Consider the following 23,376-nt stretch of genomic DNA (forward strand, 5'->3'; position numbering starts at 1 on the left):
ACTCCCACTGTAGTTGTGGAACGAAGTGCAGCAGCATATGTCCGAGATGGAGTGCTGGACAGCAATTTCCGAGCTTCAGGATAACTAATGTTATGGGTCATTTTCAAACGCTGCACCTCTTTCCTCCAACCATTTTGGGCAAGAACGAAAGTAGGAAGGGTGGGAACCATTGCAGTTGACACAATGTGGGTCCATGTGACACTCATAGGCATCGTGGTCCTTGCCACCACAATGAGCACGTCAGGGAACCACGACAGGACGTCCTTGAATGGCTGAACCTCTGACATTGGAAACATCGAAGATGGTTTGGAATGTACGACCGTACCCTGCAAATTAGATAACCTGCCTTGATGGTGGCAGGTGCACGTGGTGATGTAAATGTCAAAACGAGGATATTTGTCAGTAGTATAACTCCGTCTTTGCGAGTGAAGATGCGCCTCACTGCAGAAACTCCTTAAGTGGAGACCAGCAAGAATCTCTGACTTGGGGACTTTCTTCAAATCCCTCTCAACAATAACTCCTCGTGATGAATTCAAAGTAGCATGAGGGTAACCTAAATAGGTACATCCCTAATTGCCTTTGAATTCAAGAAGAGTTCACTGTGTTGGGATGTGGATGTTTCAACCAATATGTCTTTAGATTGAAGCTTCTTTACTGACTTTGGAGAGCCAGCAAGTCCCTCTAGTCCCTTCTGAATAAAAAAGGGGAAATTTGCCCTCAAGGTTTTTCTGAAAGAGAATGTAATAGAAGAAAATGGGGTACAGGTGTTACAGATGTTGAAGATTGCTGCTCAGAGTCTTCAAGACATGGTCGTTTACCTACTGACTGTTTTCACTATTTTATTTAAATTTTGTGTTGGAGGATCCATAGGAAAAAGGAAAAATTTCAGTACCCACTGACCCCACCCACCATGGAGCCCTACGAGGGGATGCACTACAATGTCATGCAAGGACATTGCAGCAACGCCAGGGTTTCATGAGCACCATACCCAAACACCAGCATCAGACACAATGTCCACAACACCCATTGAGAACTTCTAACACTGGTACTTGGTTGACTCTAGCCCAAGTGGACCAGCCGATTGACTCAAGGGAGCCACCCCAAGGCTGCCTGTCTACAGGAATTCTAGGACAAAATGGTGTGTTAGGGTTGGACCCCTCAACCATCAGGATCCTCTCCTCCTCTTCATGGGTCACAACACATGGCAAACATGTGGGTGTATGTTTAGATCCCAAGGTGGTAAACTGAAAGAACAGGACTTTCCCTGGGAACTCCCCTCACCACATACAGGAATCCACACCTAAAATAGCTAAAATTATATGTTGATATCTCCATCTATAACTACATCATAGTGAAGAAGTTTAATAACAGAATGACATACATCCAATAATAAAATACATCACTATACGATGCCTTTAATGTATTACACACAATTACTATTGAGACACATTGTTAGGACTGAAAATAAATATCTATAAATTCAGCTTTGAGAAAGCATATTAATGAAGGATGTTTAGGAGGGTTTGACAAGTACATAAAAACCTTATTAGCCAGGATAATATACACATTTCATAGTAGATAAATCAAAATCAGTGAGTAGGCTTACATAATAGTATAATAAAATTGAACAATTTTTGAATGAATCTTTCTCCACCACCCAACTCAATGAATAAATTATTTTATAAATCTTCAGCATTACAGCAAAAAAGTTAAATGATGCAAATTGAATTGCAACTACAACCACATGACAAATGACTGAAGCTTATGGAATTGATTACACACTGTAAATCAAGGAAGCAAAAAACAATTCCCTTGAAACTTAATTCAAGAAATTTAAATTACTTCTTAATATATTACAATTAGTGAATTTAATTGTAACATTATATTCTCAGTACATATATTAAGTAACTGTAGGTCTATATTTTTGCAAAGCTATAGCCTACATGTGTAATTTGGTGGAAAAAATAATGGCTGGGAGACTGACTGCAGTTGACTTGACATCCTTCTGAATGATGCCACAAAACAAAGGACCACCATGCTGCTTTATCTGAAGTATTTTCATGGACATAAAACCCTCACTAGTGACTGATAGGAATGAATTTTTGAAAATACAAAATGATATGCTGAACATTCAGTTTCATACAAGTGTATCAAAGCATGCTTAGACAGTAAAAAAATTTCCTCTCAGGTGGGGACCGAGCAAGTGCACTTATCAAACACTGATCATAAAAACAGGTTTAAAATCTAGACAAAAAACAGAAATTTCACTTATTGATATTTTTAAATTCCTTAAAAATAAAAACACCTGGATTGAGGGATTTGTTATGCAATACTCTTGCTTACCATTTTCCCAAGAACTTTCTGGGCTCAGATATTGATTTTCAAATTTCTAGAAATTCAAAATTTCTGAGAACTAATACAAATCCTATAATAAGTACTGTACATAAATGTACACAACCGAAATGAAACACACATACATTTTAAAAAATGTTTTAGCCCAAACAAATTTCAATGGATTTAGTTATTTCATGAAGTTTTAAATTGGTGATAGATAATGAAAGTGAAAACCTGAGACCAATATAAATACCAAGAAGGTTTCTTCACACATAGACCTTAAAAAACACTGCTGCTAGAAAGCATGAAAAATTTCTTAAAAATATGTTAATTATTTAGGATGTAAAATATTAGTATGTATGCCTTTAACCTTCAAATACTGACTCTTACAGACAACCATTCTTAAATACATAACACAATATTTTTACTAGGTTTTCATTTCCTCTTAAAGCAGCATTATTTCTAAGTATGCAACTCAATGTTATAGAAATGAACAAATTTCATCAACTTCTGGTAAGATATTTAAGATATTTCTTCCCTTTAAACAAAATTTAATTTAATAATTAAACTTCACCTGGTTTCTTTAGGTTCTCCATTTAGTGCTTCAGTTGCCTCAAACCTTTGCCTGACCGGAGTTGCTTCATTAATTTTCATTCGCAACATTCCATCCATCAAGGCACTGATTTCCAGTGTATACAGAACACCTGTTTTTGCATTAGCAAGACGGCTTTCTATTTTTGTTGGTGAAACCTTTAAATTATTCATAAGCAGATAGTATGGGGATTCTCCTGGCTGCATGTTTCTGTTGCGTCTATTCAGGAAGCAAAATATTTCATTTGTACATAACTATATAATAGCTAGAATTAGAATAAAACAAAGTTTCCACTGTTAAACAGTGGATAATATACTTGTTGACTGTTGTATTTATAAGATTTAATTCATTTAAATATTAAGTTTCAAAGGCTTTCACTTGCCTCTTGAGCATCCCCTCAATAATCTTAATAATAAGAATGGTCATTTCCATCCATTTTGCTCCAAGAAAATCTGCAATTTTTTTTACATGGTGTGCATTTTAGTTGTGTAACCTGAAGTTTACAATGTTTAAGGTAAATCACAAACATAATGGAATATATAAGGAGTGCACTTTTCTGTTTAATAAAAATTTGCCAAGACCTAGAGTATTTCAAATATCATGAATTCACTCATTATGACAAATATCAGTTGGAAATCAATGACTGGGTAATTTCTTATTATCTATGTTTTTTCACGTACTTCAACATTTTTAAATTTATGAGGAGAGAAGATGAAATCAAATTATTAATTTGTTTGTATTACAGCAAAGCCACAAGGGCATCTGCAGCATCCACTACAGGGAATCAAACACTGGATTTTAGAATTGTAAGTCCATAGACTTACTGCTATCCTATCAGGGGGACTACAATAAATAAATGATAAGAAATAAATGTAATTAAAATATGTTGAAGTTATTCACTGAAGAACTGCTAGAAACAGAAAAATGTGTACTGTATAATGTAGCAACTGCAAAAATGTTCATTTGCATATTAAAGTGGTTACATAAAATACTGAAAAAGATATTTGAAAATAATTTTACAATATTTTTCATAGGTTAAAATAAGACTAAAGAAAAAAGTTGTGTTATTAAAAGGTTAGGTATTACAGAGAGACATGTGACTTGCATACATGCATTTTATACTACACTTCATATTCTACAAGTACTTTTCATTTGAGCATTTGAATTTTTTCTGCTGGATTTAGTGCGAACTAAAATGTTCCTAAGATAGCCATCCATAATCTAAGCAAGATTAGGCAGGTAGTCAAACACCACCCACTACCAACTCATGGACTACTCTTGTCTGACCAAATAATGAAATTTTAACCATACTCTTGTAATGCACTCACAGCCCCAAAGTACAGAGATCAATTTAATTTTTTACTTCTAATGGGATGTGAACCACAGAACTTCAACTCCCTATCTGAATGTTAACTGATTTAGCACTAGTAGAAAGATTTTCCAATCAAATATAAGTACAGAATTAAAGTGAAAGGTCATTCATCCCTTCATGGTTGCCTCGCAACTTTCTTTCAGTAATAGTTGTCATGAGTTGTGACACTAAATGGTTAAACTCAAACTTAAGATTAGATAAAATGTTATAATTAACACTCATAATAATATCAATATTTAAATTATTGGATAGCTGGAATAATTGTAACACCAATTTCAATTACTAGCTAGTTCAAATAATCAGAACCAGTAGTATAAAAAAAATTAGTTGATAATTAATTATTTCATGTGACACTAATCAATGTATTTAAGAATCAGATAATCAAGTACATCGACTAATAAAGTTAATGACAGTGCTAATTATGAGAAACTTCAACTGCATGTTAACATGTTGGCTCCTACACAACCCACCAGTGAGTTGCACTATACTTTTATTTTAAAGGGCCATGACAGTTACATATACCCTTCCTATAAAAGTAAGTGTAAAATGACAAGTGAGATCTTGCAAAGTATTGGCAAAATAGGCTTGGGAGCCAACAAGTTAATGCATAAAAATATCTTTTTAAATAATATGACAAAATTAAAACAAAGTTGGGATATTAAAAATAAGTCCTGTTCTGGAAAGTACTGACATTTCTGAATGAAATAAAATGATTTGGGAATTAATGTCAGTTTAAGACAAAACTCAGATTTTTTTTGAATATATACACAGTAAATCCACAAATTTTTTCAACTTACCTGCAGAATCCACTTTGGTCACATGTTTTAAAGTTTCCTCTGTCTACACCCACAACAAGAGACAGTGTAGTAAGTACAGAAAGCAACAGTAACATTTTCATTGCTGTAAAATTAATGTTAAAGTAAAGAGAATGTTAAGAATCTTCACAAAACATTTATAGATTTCAAATATGATTAATTCATTACTTTAGTAACTTTTCAAATGTGCAGTCAATTTGATTCAAGTCTTCTATAGAAATGTAAACATGTTCAATCCTAATAAGCATAAATGTTTTTTTACAGAGAAGGGTTGTATGTCCTATGGGACATTTGAAGTGATTTATGTCTATAAAAACAAGGTCTACTTGTATTCTCCAAAATTATTTTACATGACTAAAATGGTACATTTTTAAGAATACCAATATTTTCAACAAAAATCTTAACATTTAGAAATATAATTCTCAAATTCTATGATCTAAGAAACTTCAGTTACTAAACACAAGAGATGTCAGCTAATTCCGTATGCTTTTTAAAAAAACTTCAAATGAATTACAATGTTTGGCTTCTATTAACAGCATACAAATTGTACTTTGAGCATATTAGTAGTATGATTTTCCACATAAGTTGGATATATTATCAAAACACAAAAAGAATTTCTCATCTACATTCCAGTGGTATAAATTGCTCTTATTGTTCAGCTTTTCTAAAGAATACCTTAAATCACTCCCAAAAAGTTTATATTTGATTCTTATATTGATCACATGAGAACAAATATTTTAGCAAAGCTTTGCTACACAGCTAACAAACTAAGTGAATTATCTTTCACCTGAATAAGCCAACGAAGCCCAACACTGCATTAGACTGCAAAGTAGGCTTATCTAATGGAATTAATTGAACTCTTGGCAATTTCTAACATTTTAACAATTTAATTTTCAGTATTTATAAAATTTAAAAAAAGACAAGTAAAACTAATTTTACTCTCATAACTCCAAGTGTTTAAATCATACAAGAATTATATACTAGGAGCATGATAATTTGGTAAATATTTGTTGTATCAGAGAAGCATTGGTGTTACTGAATTAAAAAAAGAATGAGTAATTTAATTGAAACCTTTATAGTATTTAGCTGTAACGAAAATAGTTTTATATAATTATCAACAAGGTTATTATAACCATGTTTAGGATTCTCAAAAGTAGTAGTGTATGTAACTCAGATTCCTTATTAAATGATGAAAAATATCAGGAAGAATAAAATGACATAACCAATGGACAGGAGTTCATTTGGTTCTTTAGTCATCTTTGCACAACTACTCTTCAGAAATGTAGAAATTTAAACCCACTCTTTACTTTAAAACTAGTCTTCATAGGAAAGTAAATAACTGTACGACTTAGTACATTATTGCAAAATTAGGAGCTTATTCACTTTTCATATAAATGATTTGTTGAAGTTGTGAAACAAAAAAGATGAAATACAAGATTTAATATTAAGAATAAAAAGTTAATCAGAGATGTATGCTCTTTAATATACTTGAAATGTGTGATAATTACAAAGCTGATCACAATATTTAACTTTAAACCCTCATGCACAAGTTCCCAAAATTTAACACAAAGTCCTCAATGGATTTATAGATACTGAATGTTAACAGTATTGTATAATTCACATTTTTGTACTGTTAGATATTCCTTCATTCTACATTGCTTTCTTTTGATGAAAATCATAATGTAATATTTTTCTGTATAAGAAAAAATATTTTTATAAAAAATGTTAAACTTTTCATGTTTATAGTTCTTAAACTGCACTTTTTTTTTATTAAAAAATTCTCAAACTTCCATGTCAAACCAACAGCGATTCTCCCACAAAAGTCTTGAGTTTATTGACTCTAATAACAGTTCTTCAAAACAATTACACATTTTTTAATCATCTTACAACTTCAACATGCTCCATGTCATAAGTATAACACAAAATCTGTAAAACTGATGTATGAGCAGCAATTCTAGACAAATTAAAAGCATGATTGCTGGATTTAAAGGTGAGCAAAATATAAAGTACAGCATGACAAAAATACGAAAGTCAGAGTTAGAACAAGCATCTGTTAAAGAAATTATTAATTTTAGAATCATATTACTATTAATGCCAGTCTTCAAATTAATAAATTCCAATTCTTGCACACTAACCTAGCACTAATCCTTTACTTAATTAATATCAGCTTTCCATCATGATGGTAATTTTTGTATGTGTGTGAAATATTTTATCATTACTAGAGTTGTTTTACATTACGTAATTTTTCATTAATAACTTAACCACACTTTAAGTGTAAATAATCAAACAAAACTGTATATACGTACTTTGAACTTACAAGTTAAATGTGTAACATTCAAGTAACAGACCAGTTTTAAAGCAAGATCCAATTTAAATTTTCTTCAATCCTAAAATAAAAAATATTGTTTAATCTAAACTTTAAGTTATAGTATTATTATGATTTAAACAATCTAACAACTGATATTGTACTTCATCTCAGTGCCGTGCAATTTACTACTACTTAGTTAACCTACCTGCTTAAGCTGTTAAAGATAAGTACTGCATCCTTAGCTTACTATCAGTTACTCACATTTCATTCTCAAAGTCATAATACATACCACCGCAACTATTTGATGAACTCATTATTACCAATGTCGTACGGTATAGTACTATTGATAGTATTGGACTTACACTTATATGAGTAACAGCTAAGAATTATTCAACTAAACTTTTTCTACAGTAGAACACAAAGAGAAATAACATTTAATGCACATCATCAGCAACATAAAAATATAAATATATTTCTTAAATATTACCTCAAACATTGATAAATCAACAGTATTAAGCCTACTGCTAAATGACCAATTCACATAAATGAAAATCAAAAGAAGACAACGTGTGAAGCTTAATTTAATATCAATACCGGGTGAAGTGTTAAGTCGTCAGCCCTCTATTGTCAACTTAGGTCGTAATAATATGGATTCAATAATTGAAATGAAAATATACCTGTACACATAAAATTCAATTACATGTACATTATGAACAATGAATTGTATTATGCAAATTTGAACGGCATCTTTCTCGTCAGTAAATAAATGTTAACAAAATAATCAATGATGATGTGTCAGAGATGCTAGTTGTTACACCAGAAAATATATATATCAATATTTATTTGTTTATAATGATTGCACAAATATTATGTTAATTTTAGCATATAAAGGAAAGATATTTTTATGCAGCTATTGAGACAATGCAGACAAATAAAAGGTTTCTCATATAAAAGACCCAAATTATATAATTAGAATAGCAAGATGTACCGTAGTAACTGTTTTTTGTTTGCATTTTATAAATCAAAGCTCATTGGGCTATCGGCTGTGTCTACCGCGGGGAATCGAACCCCGGATTTTAGTAATATAAAATCTGTAAACTTACCGTTATTCTAACGAGTGATACGTAGTAAGAGGAATATCTATCATAACTGTAAAGCTCACACAATAGTAGGAATACACTTTCTGTTTGATGTAACCTTTATTTACAAATCTCGCATGTGTAAGAAATTAAACCTCAGAACAGATATGGATATTCAAAGTCCACTACGTCTTTTGAACGGATAAACCACTGGAGCGTGAGGAAGCATTCAAAGTATACACATATACATGTATATATGTATTATTGTAAGATATATGTTTTTGATATTTATACTTAGACGTTTGTATCGTCTGTAGAAGTGTTGAAGTGAAGTAAAGCTGGATACATCTGAAATTTTCTTGAGATATAAAAGTGTTAATTAAAGTGGAATAGAGTTCTTTAATTGACTAACGAGTTGTTGTGTGTGTTAGAGAGATGTATATTTCTTCAGCCTTGTAAATTCTGGAGTTTGTTTCAACTGAGTACTAAAGAGAAGTTAAATAAGTGACTAGCGTTACTTACGAACTGTACTTTGAAATATTTTTATTGAATAATTCAAAATAACCGTCGAATCCCCGTCGCATCAAACATGCTCGCCTTTTCAGCTGTGGAGGCGTTATAATGTTACGATCAATCCCACTATTCGCTGGAAAAAGAGTAGCCCAAGAGTTGGCGGTGGGTTGTGATGACTAGTTGCCTTCCCTATAGTCTTACACTGTAAAATTAGGGACCGCTAGCGCAAATAGCCCTCGTGTAGCTTTGCGTGAAATTCTAAAAAACAAAAAACAAACAATTCTTATCAGCACATATTGGTAAAATATTGTCAGGGTTGAAGAAACAGATTCAATGCCAAATGAATGAGAACAGATGATGCTTGGAATTAAATCTTAAAGCTTTGTTACATATTTTAAAATGTGATACACGCAAATACATTTTTGAGATAAATATATTGTTTAATTTTTATTTCGTAACTTGGCACTAGATGACAGAAGCAAAAGAAGGGATAGCTATTTTGATTTTGGCTGAGTGAAAATAAACATTTTCGTGTGCATATAACACTCTACCTTAATTTAATATGATTATAATCTGCAACGTACATTGAAGACTGATTATTTCTAGAAGATAGTAGGATGCAAGTTTAACCAACTATGCTAAACTTTGCATCAAATCGAAACAATAATGTTGAGTACAAAAATTCAAAATTCTCATTATAGTAAAAAGTAAAAACAGAAAATCTCTCAAAGTAATATTTTTTTAAATATATTTAGAAAAAAATTAAATTATGTGTGTGTGTTTTCTTATAACAAAGCCGCATCAGGCTATCAGCTTTGTTCACTGAGGGAAATCGAACCCTTGATTTTAACGTTGTAAGTCCGTATATTTATCGCTATCCTGTCGGGAAACTTATTTAAACCAAAGACAGTTTTTTATAGGTATATATCAATTTAAAATTTCAAAAAAAAAATTGTTTATTGATTTATAAAAGGTATTGTACTGGCATTTAAACTGTTGATTTAATAAATACAACACAAAAAGAAATTTGGATTACTTTTTAAATTTGACTATCAACTACTGTTCAAATCAAAACCAATGTCTCTGTCTCCTTCAGTATAAATATACACACTTGTGTTTGTGTGTGTACAAGGCGTATGTATGACACTGTTTCAACGTTTGATTCACATGAAGCTCAAACGTGGTGTCAATATTTCTGTTTTACACCACTTACTTTATTTGTTCTTTAAGATTTAATGGTTACTCCATTAAAAGCAAACGAGGAGTTGATCTTTTGAGCATATATATACAAGATTAATATAAAATTGTCAATTATAAGATGGTGTATGTTTTTACAGCAAACTTACGTTAAGCTATCTGCTATGCACATTAAGGGAAATCAAACCTCTGATTTTAGCACTGTAAATCCGTAGATTTACTACTGTCTCAGCAGGTGACTAAAATGTACAAAAAAGAGTTGAATAAACATGCAAAGATTGTACTTTTCAGGCTTACAACTAGTTACTTTAAAAATATAAAAAACAAGACTGGAAATAGTATTTTTATTATTTTCTCAAGTTGCAAACCTCAATTTTGATTCCATGTTAACAGTATTTGTCAATTTTAGTAAAGTCAAACTAGAGATTTTTAGCTTGAGAAAATAATGTAGACGCTATTTTAGCCTTGTTTGTTAACTTATTTTTGGAGTTCTTAGTTGTGGGCTTGAAAATATAATCTTTGGATTTTGATCCAACTTATTTCCATACATTATGAACGATCCTTATTCCCATTTCTAAACTGACAGGTTTTACTCATTTTGTTTTTTATATCAATTTATGGATAATAGATAGGTGCGAATGCGTTTAGTTTAATGTTATATGTTTTTCAACAGTTTACTCCTGCATTGGCCTTTTTCCCACCTAACCACTACATTGAACTTGTTCAAAATAAATAACAAATGCACAACAAAGAGCAAACACAGGCACTGGTATGCAAATACAACTAAAAAAATGTAAAACTGTTCTCAAAGGTACATCTTTAAGCCAATTCTTATATTACTAAAGATTTAATGAGTCGCCTTCGTCAATGTTATAATGACAAAGAGAAGCAAAAGCAAAGCAGTCTCACCAGAATAATGTTTCTTCTAAGATAATATAACACAGAATAACGCAATGTAAACAAACTGAGTAACATGCTTAACTTATTAGTTCAACATGACAACTATTTACATTCTTCAACAGCCTGCTGTGTAAATGTGTTTGTTAGAATAAGGCAAACCAACTACCTTCGAGACTTTCTTCTTAAGTTGTCTGAGGAAAAGGTCAAAGCTGGTGTCTTCGTTGAACCACAAATAAAAAAGATTCTGGAGTGCACAGAATTCCCCAAGAAGCTCAGTATGAAGGCAAAAGTTTGGGGCAGCTTTGTTGCAGTGGTTCGGGGCTTCTTGGGCAATCACATGGTGGAAAATTATGTGGAACTGGTTGAAGATCTGGTGAAGAACTACGGCAAAATGGGCTGCAGGATGTCCCTGAAAGTCCATATCCTTGACGCTCATCTTGATAAATTTAAGGAGGACATGGGAGTATACTCAGAGGAGGCGAGTGCTTCCACCGAGATATGCTAGACTTTGAACGCCTCTACCAAGGAGCGTATAACGTAAACATGACGGAAGACAATATTTGGGGACTGATATGTGAAAGTGAGTTACATTAGAGTCGCAAATCTCGAAAACTACTAATTTGTAAACATTTTTGTTTATTTTTGTACAACTGTAGAATAAATACATGTAAATCTTGATTCATATGATGTTTTATTCAGACCTTATGTAAATAAAAATATGCAAATTTGCCCATTTTTACATAGAAAATAGGTTAATTTCTAAATTTTATTATCCAGGTCACAAAAGCTGTGCTTTTACAAGAGAAGCAATTAAGAAATAACACATACTATCCAGGAACAAAATTTGTTACATTGTGTTATCGACAACATTTACAACCTGTAATGGATTTAACATTGTTTTAATATTTATGTTTGATTCAGTTTAATATACATTAAACTTATATTGTTAAATATGTATTGCGCAAGTCCCACTTATTCTCTAAATTTGTAGAAGAAGCTTTGAGTAGAATCAACAATGCGTTTTACAAAAGCATTAGAACTTCGCTTAATTGTTATAAATCCACGCGCTAAAAGGCAGTTTTTGGAATATTGTTGGTCAACTACAATCAGTATACTGTAAGTCTTGAATGCTATAATTGTAGTAAACGCTTATTATTCAGAAAATTGGCCTGGCATATCAGGTGGTTAGGGGGCTCAACTCTTAATATAAGTATCGTTGGTTCAATTCCCGTCACACTAAACATGTTCGCCATTTCAGTTGTAGGGACGTTTATAATGTGAGAGTCAACGTAAAATTAATTCGATCGTCGCGGACTTCGACTGTCAATACAATATTCAGTTAAAAAGAAAATTTAATATTCTTTTGTAAATTTGTTAAACTCTTGTGTATAAACTATTATTTGTAACAACCGTTATTATATTTTGTTAAGAAAGAAAAGTGTGTATCAGTCTTGTTGGAAAATATCATCAATTTGATATATATCGATATTCAATTAACTTCTAAATCAAAATTTTCGGCTATTTGAAATCGTAATATGTAACAATAAATTGGAGACTCGTCACAGAAAAGTTATAATACCTAAAACATGAGTTGTGGGAAAAGGTTTAGAAAGTATGATAAAAGATGCTTTGCAAAGTCATTTAATAAAGTTTAGAATTTTATTGCACAGTTGAGATGGTTTCTTTGAGGAAAAATCTTGCCTTGAAAATCTTTTGATATTCTTTGAAAAGGTTACTGCACATGTAGATGAGAGTAAGAGTAGATTTGGTATAGATGGATTTTCAGAAAGCATTTGACAAGGTGCCTCCTAAAAGACTTGTCGCTAGGTGTGGATTAATTAGCAAATTGGATCGAAGAGTAGGTGAATGGAAGAAAGCAGAGGATTATTACAAACGGAATTCAGTCAAATTGGATTAATATCAGAAGTGAAGTACTTCAGGGTTCAATCTTAGGACAATTGTTCTTTTTTATTTACTTCAATGACATAAATGAAGGAATTGTCAATAAATTGATTAATTTTTTCCGACGATATTAGGGTTTTGGGTGTTGCTAGCTGTGAAGAGTATGTTGTTGTCTTACAAAATTATTTTGATCACTTATTGAGTTGGGCAAATAAATGGCAAATGGATTTTAATTATGATAAAGAAATGCAAGATAATTGTATGTGGCTTATCATAATTTGAAGTATAAGTATAATTTTGATGGGAATAACCTTAACAGTATCATGAAAGAAAGGGATATTGATGTAATAGTTAATCAGTCTGTACAGACATTCAATCAGTGGTAAAGCAAATAGAATTTTGGGTTGTAAATACGAAAATATTGAATACAAGCCTAAAATAAGTTATAAATTCATTGCACAGGCCGCTGGTTAAGCCACATTCAAAATATTGTGTTCAGTCTTAGGCTTCCTACGTTAAGAAAAACATTGAATTGTTGGAAAGGGTTCAGAGAAGGGTTACTAGAATGGTGTCTGGGATAAAGGGGTTGTTACATGAGGAGAGGCTGAAATCTCTCAAACTGTTTTCTTTTGAAAAAGAAGATTTAGAAGGAAAATCTGATTGAGGTACTTAAGAATGTAATTTTTTTAATTAAGCACAAAGCTACACAATGGGTTATCTGTGCTCTGATCACCACGAATATCGAAACCCGTTTTTTAGCCGTGTAAGTCTGCAAATATTTCGCTGTGTCACTGAGGGGCTTAAGAATGTAAAGGGAATTGATAGTTTTTTATATTTAACAGTGAAAATAGTTCAACTAGCGGACTCAAGTATAAATTGTGGAAGAGTAGAAGTCATCAGTTTTATATTTTTAACAGGGTGGTTGGCCTTCGGAATGGGTTGTTTTAAGATGTTGTAGAGGCAGTTAATTTAAATTAGTTTCAGAAAAATATTTAACAAGAAATGAATTTATGTTATTTTATTTTCCTTAACAGGCATTTAGTAAACATCCGAGAGCTCACGCATTTAATATTGTCCAAACTTCATCGAGACGTCGAAATATATAAGGTCATATATACGCCTTTTTTATAATGAAGACTTATTTTAACAGCCTCTCACGAACATTACTTGAAATCAAAAGATACGATCAAAGCCAGTATATTCTCCACACAGTTAGATAAACCTATTAGCACTTGTTTAAAAGACAAGGATTTGTTTTCACCCAACATGGAAGGTTGATCAGAGTAAGAAAGGTTAAACATTAGATGAATCATTTAAAACTGAGGTCACAACTTTACAGGTGTCTGTAGGTAGCAGTTGGTACAATATAATTCATATTAATTATATTTGAAAAAACAGTCAGTGTTAACATTAAGGAATAGCGATGATACTTATATGTCAAGGCTGATATTCTAGGTTTGGCACATCTCAGAAAATTGTCATAAAAATATATTATTATTGCACACACAGCTAATGAACTGCAGGAATCATGGGATGTTTCAATTGGTTTGTCCCCCCAGTGGCACAGTTGTATGTCTGCGGATTTACAACGTTAGAATTCGGGTTTCGATATCTATGGTGGATAAAGCACGTGTAGCCCATTGTTTAGCTTCGTGCTTAATTTTAAACAAACAAACAAACCAATTGGTTCTTGTGGAATAGAATAAATAACGATATTTGAGCATCACCTGATAGTTCAAATACACATTTTGTCTTCGGATAATTTCCATGGAATTATCTACATAGGACCATCATATCCCGAAAACATTTTCCTCTGGTTTCATGACAACAATTTCGATCTTATAACATCAATAAAGAGTTTTCTCGGTATCTCATATTATTGTTTTGATTATGAGAAGGGGTTCTGTAACTTAAATAAACATTACTGTGTGAATTATTGTAACATTTAGTGCAGTAATCTTTTCATAAGCGATCAAACCCTTGTTTGTGCTGATTGTAACAGATTTTGTAAATCAAGACTGTTATAACTGATACAAATATATTAGCGGCATGTAGAAAGTTTCATCAAGTAACAAATTTAATTTAATGTGAAATGTATTCCATTATCATTGACAGGACCAAACGTTGTAATGAATTCCACAAATGAGGTGAAACACTTTGTGTACGATTTAAAAAACTTGTTATACCCTCTACACAACTATGTTTCTTCCATTCAAAAGACGTTAATGTCTCATCTAAAATTATTTGTTTTTTTATATTGAGACTGACCAAGAAACGGTAACTCACGAAGTAAATTACTGTGTGGGTCACAATTTTAACGGTAAAGAGACAATATTTAGAGAATTCAATTCACGCGGTGAGTTTTATGAGTTCTTATTTTCAGGATAACATAAGAATAACACAGACACTACTCATAAAATGAAAAGTTTGACGATTATTTCATTTTAAATTATATTATCTATCAAGGCATAAAACCCCACATGATTTTAACTTTAAGGGCAGAATGATAATGACCAAAACTGTCAAACCCTTTAAAATTAGAATGATAGAAAGATTCAACTTTATCCCCATGTCATTGCCATCATTCCATAAAACTTTTAGCTTAGCAAAATTACAGAGAGGATATTTTCCTCATCTGTTCAACACGAAGTTTAAACAAACGTATCAAAGCCTTATACCCGACATGAGTTTCCGCTCACATGACACCATGGCAACACTCGTAAAAGAGAAATTTTTTATCTATTACCAACAGCACCAATAAAAAGGGTACATTTACGACTTTCAAGATGAAATGCACAAATAACATTCATTTTCTTTTAATAGTTATATTCTTAAAAATCGAAAGATACATAGGTTTGTAGTTGTGTTAATATGTTGTGAAATGCAATGAGGAAACTTTATTAAAGTTTATTCAAACATATACATTTTTTATTTTATCTCATTACATACTGTCGATCAGACTTTAAGATACTTCATCAGTACTGTCTGCAGTTCAGAGAAGAGTTTCTTCCCACCTATAGCATTAATCTTTTTTGGTACACGAATACTGTTTCCGTAGGCATGGCCATATGCAGAATTAAGTTTTTACCACCAAAGACTATAGCTTTTGTGCCTAACCATGGATACAATACAACAAACAAGTCAGGTAAGTATACAGTGGTTAGACCACATGCGACAATCTGAAGGTGTCAATATCCAACATGCCCGTAAAGATGGCGAGGTTAAAATCTTAAATTATATTGTTGATAGTTTTGATAAGGAGAATAACACCATATATGAATTTTACGAGTGTTTGTATCATAGGTGTAGTTTATGTTATGAGTATGACAATGAATATTTTTTTCTAAATAAACCCATGAGATCTGTTAGAAAATTAACATTAGATAGACAACATAAACTAGAAGCTTAGAAATAACAAGATGTTTCAATCTGGGAATATTAATTTAATTGTATGAAATCCACTGATACAAGTTTAGTTATAATTCTTAAGAACCTCACCTGGATATAAGGGACAGCTTCAGTGGTGGTAGAGTTAATGGCACTAGACTTTTGGATGATGTGAAGGAAGATGAAAGATCAAGTATACTGACTTTACATCCTTATATAATAAGTGCTGTGAGTATTCAGTTGTCCATCCTGTAGTCATTATAAAAAATGTTTCAGATATACATAATGATTTTTGTTTCATTAAGTGCAAAATTCTATTTCTAAAGAAACTCTATCATTCTGTTTTACATCTGAAAAGTAAAGGCAATGACCTATTTCTCTGTGTAACACATGTGCTGATTTAAGGATACTGCACCCATGTAATCATTTTGATGACTAGAGAGCATTTATCAGCACACAAATTACCCGAAAAGTGAAAAAAGCAGTCAAATGTGGTTATAAGATAATGCAAATTTATGAAAGTTATCATTTTCTAAAAGATCAACATTATTATTTAAAAAATATATGGACACATTTCTAAAAGTAAAAGAGGAGCATTCATGATGAGCCCTTCTCTGCGTTATGTTAGCGGCAAAACGTTAATTATTGAAAAGTATGATGAATAGAAAGATATGCAAATTACCTCTAAAACGTAGAATTTAATCCAGACAGAAGGTCAGTTGCAAATCTTTTTATTGACTCGTTCTGGGGTCGTTAAGGTATCTCCAAGGATAAATCGCAAGTAGCATTACTCTTTAATGAATGATAACACCAAAAACTGTAATAGGTGTTATGTTATTCAATGACGAAGTTATTGTTCTCCATTGGGAAAACTACCAAATTTGACCAGGAACATTTATAGATTTTGAACATTATAAACCGCTTAACTTCTGCAAATTAACTTAGAACATTATTATTTCTCCAAGGACATTAAAAGTCAGCGTCGTGAGGCCAACAAAGCGAGCTAGCTTAAGTGAGGTGTAACAATATCAACTTAAAATTAATTTGCTCGTCGTGGATTTAGATTATCAATAAAATATTCAGTTCTAGACCAGATATAAGACTCAGTATTGTCTGTAAGTTTGTAAAACTGTTATATATAAATTATTATTTGTAATAATCGTTATTATAAATTGTATTATTGTTTGCATGTTAAAATATGTCTATGTTAAGGAAGAAAATAGTGTGCATCATCATTGTTGGTAAATATCATACATTTGATACATGTTAACAGTCAATTAGGTTCTAAATTAAAATTTCCTGTTATTTGAGATTTTAATACTTAGTGTACGAAATATAATAAATTGAAGACTCCACTGAGATAAATTATAATTCGTAGCGGGTAGCGTTCTCCATAGCAAAGTTTGATTCACTTATATACTCAGCAACGACGGTCTCTTGTAATCCTTTTTCTGGATGGGCCGACCCCTTATTCAAATGAACCATTTATTCTGCTCGATTATTTTTTGCGGAGGGATTCGCAAAAACACTGTCACTACTTCTGCTTGATCGATACACGACAGGTTCCAGATTTTCATGCTTCGCACTCCCAATGAAAAAAAGTCATTGAGTTATAATTGATTTGCGTCGACTACTGCATTGAATTCGACTTTTTCGCCCCTGTGGATTTTTTTTTTCACACGAGTTTCTTTATAGTTCGAGACAATTTCCTTTCTGCACTCTTTGCATACGACATGCTACCGGAAGTGTCGGTTTCGTGACTCTTTGGAATAGGACTTCTATGACATTTTAGTGAAACCGTGGTTTCCAAGAATTTGAAATTAAAAAGCGCAGCTGTTAGTATCGTGATAGTAAATGCATGTAAAGCGAAATTCAATGGGATGAATAGGCTATATATATATATATATATATACTAATCATTAAATTGGGTATCGCTAATTATCACTAGATAAATTTCGAAGGTATTTTACGAATTTTACTAGCTTTTATCAACAATCAATTATAATCATAAAGATAGACTTGAAGCGTAATTTCTGTACAAAATATGAGTTTTAATACTTTTGAAAGATGAATAAATGTTAAAATGAAGATGAAGTACATTCAGTAATTGTACTATTAAGCTTAATTTTCCACCTACACTGGTATGGAAGTATGCATGATTCTTGATAACTCAAAATAAAATTACTGTTTTCATATTTTGCCTGAATCTGAGAAAACAATTTGTTTGAAAGTTTGTTTGTTTGTTTGTTTTGAATTTCGCACAAAGCTACTCGAGGGCTATCTATGCTAACCGTCCCTAATTTAGCAGTGTAAGACTAGAGGGAAGGCAGATAGTCATCACCACCCACCGCCAACTCTTGGGCTACTCTTTTACCAACGAATAGTGGGATTGACCGTCACATTATAACGACCCCACGGCTGAAAGGGCGAGTATGTTTGGCGCGACGGGGATGCGAACCCTCAGATTACGAGTCGCACGCCTTAACACGCTTGGCCATGCTGGGCCTTTGCCTGAAAGACCTGATCTACTTGGATTTTTGGAGAGCGACTACCCTCGGCCTGCACGTCTATGCTATCAAGCAATGTGAGTTTGTTGTTCTAACATCCAATTATTAAGCGACATCAGTATCCTTTGATGTATTTTCACTTTGTTTATAGCTAAATTCTAACACAATTAATTGTTAATTATTGCCAAGAAGGTTCTACAAAAGTGCCAAAACGGTATTCTGTCTATCAAATTAAATTCAAGAATGGTGTTTCTTCACGTTCCGTTTTGACATGAGCGCTGTGTTTATCAGTATTTAATTTATGAGAATTTTAATTTTATCAACAATGGACTTGAACAAGTGTAACATAATACCAATAAAGGTTAATAATCACCATTTATAGAGATAATATTCAACTACATAGATTTGTTTTTGCAGTTGTTTTTAATTATTCTTAATACAAAGTTTTACAAAGAAAACTTAAAATCATTTGCACACTTTAAAATATATTTTAACAACTTTTAAAGCATTTTTCATATTTTGATTAGAATAGGTCGATTATTATTATTTAAAAATATCTAAAAATTTTGAATCCTTAAAAAGTTCTTTGAATTAATTTTTAACCAAAATAAACGGATATTGTGCAAGACAAATGTCCATTTTTTACTCAAAGTTTCCTATCTCAAGTGCACGGCTTAAAATTTTTCAATTTTCGAAATAAATTTCCGTATTGTTGCTTATGTATTAAGATTGTATAAATCCTTCCAAATTGAAAGAAAAAGTCTACACAGATCAATTTTCCAGTATGTCTTCCTTAAGAGTGTTAAATATTCGAGTTTTACACGAATGATTTTAAACATTTGCAAAATAATGATAAAAATCTGTAATAAGTAATTTTTGAGATCTAGTAATACTAATTCTTTTGAAGACACAACAGTTATTTTAATTGTAAATTAAAATTTAATTTGTTTTTAATAGAAGTGCTATAAGTGATTAACGTTAATTTGCGAAACTTTATCCAGAAGACACAGTGTCCTTCTGTACTTTCGCCACAAACTCGTTTTCATTTGCTGTAGTCCGAAGGCTAAGTGTAAGTAATTCGTTTTACAACAAGAGAACGTGTTTAGTTTAGTTGTGATCCATAAAACAGCATGATTCGCCATTACATATACAGATATACAGACTTGGTCTCAGCTTTTGACTTCAACAACACCACAGAGAAATTTTCCTCTTCGTGTCACTCAACCACATAGTAGTTCTACCAGTTCTGGGTTAACTCCTCAAAGTTTAATGTAATCACAAACTACAGTAAGTAGCTGCATACTCATGTAGTCATACAGTGATATACTGTATACCAGTACTAGAACTAGTAGTTGTAGTATTGATAGTGATACCATTCTTACTCAAAGCTCAGAGTTAAAAGACTACTCTCGAAAACATCCAACACCCCTTACTGTTATAGCTTATAATTTAGGTAACATTGGGCAGTGTCTGTATACCTATATCATGTATATGTAATTTTTAAAGGAGAGTAGGCAGAGCTGTTGTTTTATAATTTGGTGATAGTCTATTATACTCTTACATTCTAATTATAATACGTCAGAGCGATATACAACACAATATAAAACAAAATTTCATTTTTTTGTATAATGTTGCTTTAAAAATTATACTTCAGATTACAAAACTTTGAAGACTGAAACTAAAAGGCATCAGTTGCTGTCTCTACCTGAGTTTGAAAAGTGTATCACTGCTACTATCAGTTCAAGTAAATTATCGTCCAGAAAGCCTAATAAGACTGTTCACTTCTCAAGAAATAGAGAATATTATCAAAGTTTCATTAATATCAGTTTTATTTTTCTTATATCTAAAGCAGGGCAAAACTTATAAACTTCAAATAATGTTATGATTGTTTTGAAATTTTAAATATAAATATATGTTTAATGGTTACCCATACTATGTAGTTACTTCTTTTGGAATGGTAATGATTGCAATAGGCATTATTCAGTCTGATTGCTGAATGGAATGTTAAAATTTGGAATAAAACTTTCTTTTTGTTTGAGAGAAAAGTACTTTTGGAAAAAGAAATAAAAGAGAGAAGAAATTATTATACTACTGATAAAAGGCTGAAAATTTTAGCTTGATGTTTGGATGTGTTAAAAGAAGTTAACCTTATTCTATTATCTGTTTATAAAAGGTTTGAATGGCAAATCACAGCAGTATTTGTCCTTTTCGTATATTTTTGGTGAAAACTTTTTGAAAATACTATTCAGTTTCATCCTATCATTTTGGCAAAAGTATTGAGATGCTGGAACATATTTAAAAACTGTTAGAATTATATATGACCTAACAATTATATCACCAGAGTGTACAGAAACTGGTATCAGTTTGCTTAATCTGTCCTCAAACAGTTAAAATGGATTCTATTTGATGAAATCAAGGAACAAGAAATCAGATTTTTGCACCTTCGTCTTACCATCACTTCTATCTTACAGTACTTGTCTAGCATTCACCTCCTCTGCGAGGCAATCCACTCAAGATCCTAAGAGTTTGGGGAAGATAGATTTGCCCTAATTACATCCTTTTTGACAAACTTGTAGATTTGGATTCTTTCTTTAAACAAATGATTACTATGTCATGTGAATTTTTTTGAAAAAGCCATGGTTTTTTCTCCACATTCTTAAGAACTTAAGCCTGACTCCTTTTCTCCATCAGTTTGTGTTTGGAGATCTTCCAGTGATTTTGGAATACGTAGTGGAATCTGTAAGACTCTTTCCTTCTTAGTTGATTAATTGTCGTGCATAGAGTTTAGACCAGCCCCTATTTCTATTCCTTATCCCAATCTTGCCTACCCCTTCCACTAAATCTTCTCGTCGTTTTATAGGATGATGAGTGTTACGCCATCAACAGCGTCATTGACTATCCTGTGGACTACTTGCTGGTGGGTGTTCTTTTATCCTTGTTTGTTTATCTATGATGAGACTTCACCAGAGATCTATGGGTTCTTCAGGTTTTATTTGAGAGACGTGTCATCCATTTTCTCACCCTTCTTCCACTGTCTCAAATACCTATTTCCTTTAAATTGGCCGTGTTTGTCCAAAGCACGCCAGGATATTTTCTTTCAGGCTCCTATTGAATCTATAGTTTATTCTTCTTCGGGTTTTTTATTCTATACTGTTTGTTGTTCTCAACAAAACTGGAGACTGCCAACTTGAAACCAATCTGTCACACCTCAATCATTTCTTGGTGCTACCTCGCTTTTCATACTCAGATGGTATTTCTCCATGCTTATGAATGACCAAGGTCGACGTCTAGAATACGTATCTCCATATTTCCATGTTGCAGCTGTCGAGACACTACCTCTGACTTGTTCATCATGGGTTCATCGATTTCTGTTTTTTTTTCTTTTCGGGCTTGCTATGGCACCATACACCTTATGTCAGGTGATCAAGGCTTTTACTGGATTTATGCATTTTCAAGGGTTGTGCTTCCACCATTACATGACTCATATTGGTTGGTTAGTTGATGAAACTGGAGAAATCATTCCTTATTCATATGTAGTATGTTATTTTTTAATGTTTTCTTCCACACTCACTACAGCCATGCCCAATCTTCTTCTCCTTGACCCCATTTGATGGAGTTGACAGTCATCACTTCCCTTAATGCTCCCTTTATTACTGCTTGCAAGATCCTATCTCTTTTGAGGATGTGGTCCAGTATATTGGCACTTATCCCAATGAGTCATGCTCATACAAGATCCCTTCATTTTACTCTTCACAATCAATGAAGCTTTGCACAGGATTACTTGGATATTCCTGTTTTCTTGTAAATGATCTGTATTAATGGGTGGACAAAGCTCACACTTTGGCGATGTTTCTGCTTCCTCCCTTTTGTTCACATTTACATATTTTTAAGGATGCTTAGCTTCATGGATGGGAGCATGGGTCAAGCAGCAGATTGCTTCAGTGCAATGGTCTGCAACCAAAAAGCCTTACAATATCAATATTCTGGAGCTTCTTACTGTCTAGAGGTCTTTGGATCATTTTCTTTCTCTTGCCTGCAATAGTTTAGTTGTGATCCATAATGACATGTCTATACTGATGGCGTATATCACCAAAGAGATACCCATTTTCGTTTCTTTTGTTGTCGAATGTTGAATCTCCTTTTCTAGGTCTGCACACACAGTATTCATCTACGTTCATATCATGTTCCTGGTACTTTCAACCTTGTTGCAGATCATTTAGCTCGCTTGGAAAAGGAATATCTGATAGAGTGATCTCTAAATCCATAGGTTTTTCAGTGGTTGTGCATTCGGATCGTTACTTTGCACCTAGATGCTTTTGCCAATATCCTCAATACCAAGTTACCTCAACTTTGGTTTCTATTGCCTCATCTACTTTCTCTTATTCTCGATGCATTCATTCAGAATTGGAAATTCAAATTCATTGATGTATACTCTTCTATCTGACTTCTTAGGGCGATTTCTATCACCTA

General features: G+C 32.4%; 1 protein-coding gene across 1 annotated transcript in view; it reads right to left on the reverse strand.

The window, feature by feature from the left end:
- LOC143254350 (neutral alpha-glucosidase AB-like) overlaps nt 1-8,044 on the reverse strand; it is a 60,655-nt gene extending 52,611 nt beyond the window's left edge. Inside the window, 3 exon segments of the mRNA XM_076509406.1 lie at nt 2,909-3,145; nt 5,096-5,198; nt 7,909-8,044. Coding sequence (XP_076365521.1) covers nt 2,909-3,145; nt 5,096-5,196 — 338 coding nt within the window. The 5' untranslated portion in view covers nt 5,197-5,198; nt 7,909-8,044.
- Nucleotides 8,045-23,376: the final 15,332 nt, after the last annotated feature.

This window comes from Tachypleus tridentatus, chromosome 1 (assembly GCF_004210375.1).
Source record: "Tachypleus tridentatus isolate NWPU-2018 chromosome 1, ASM421037v1, whole genome shotgun sequence".
NCBI lineage: Eukaryota > Metazoa > Arthropoda > Merostomata > Xiphosura > Limulidae > Tachypleus > Tachypleus tridentatus.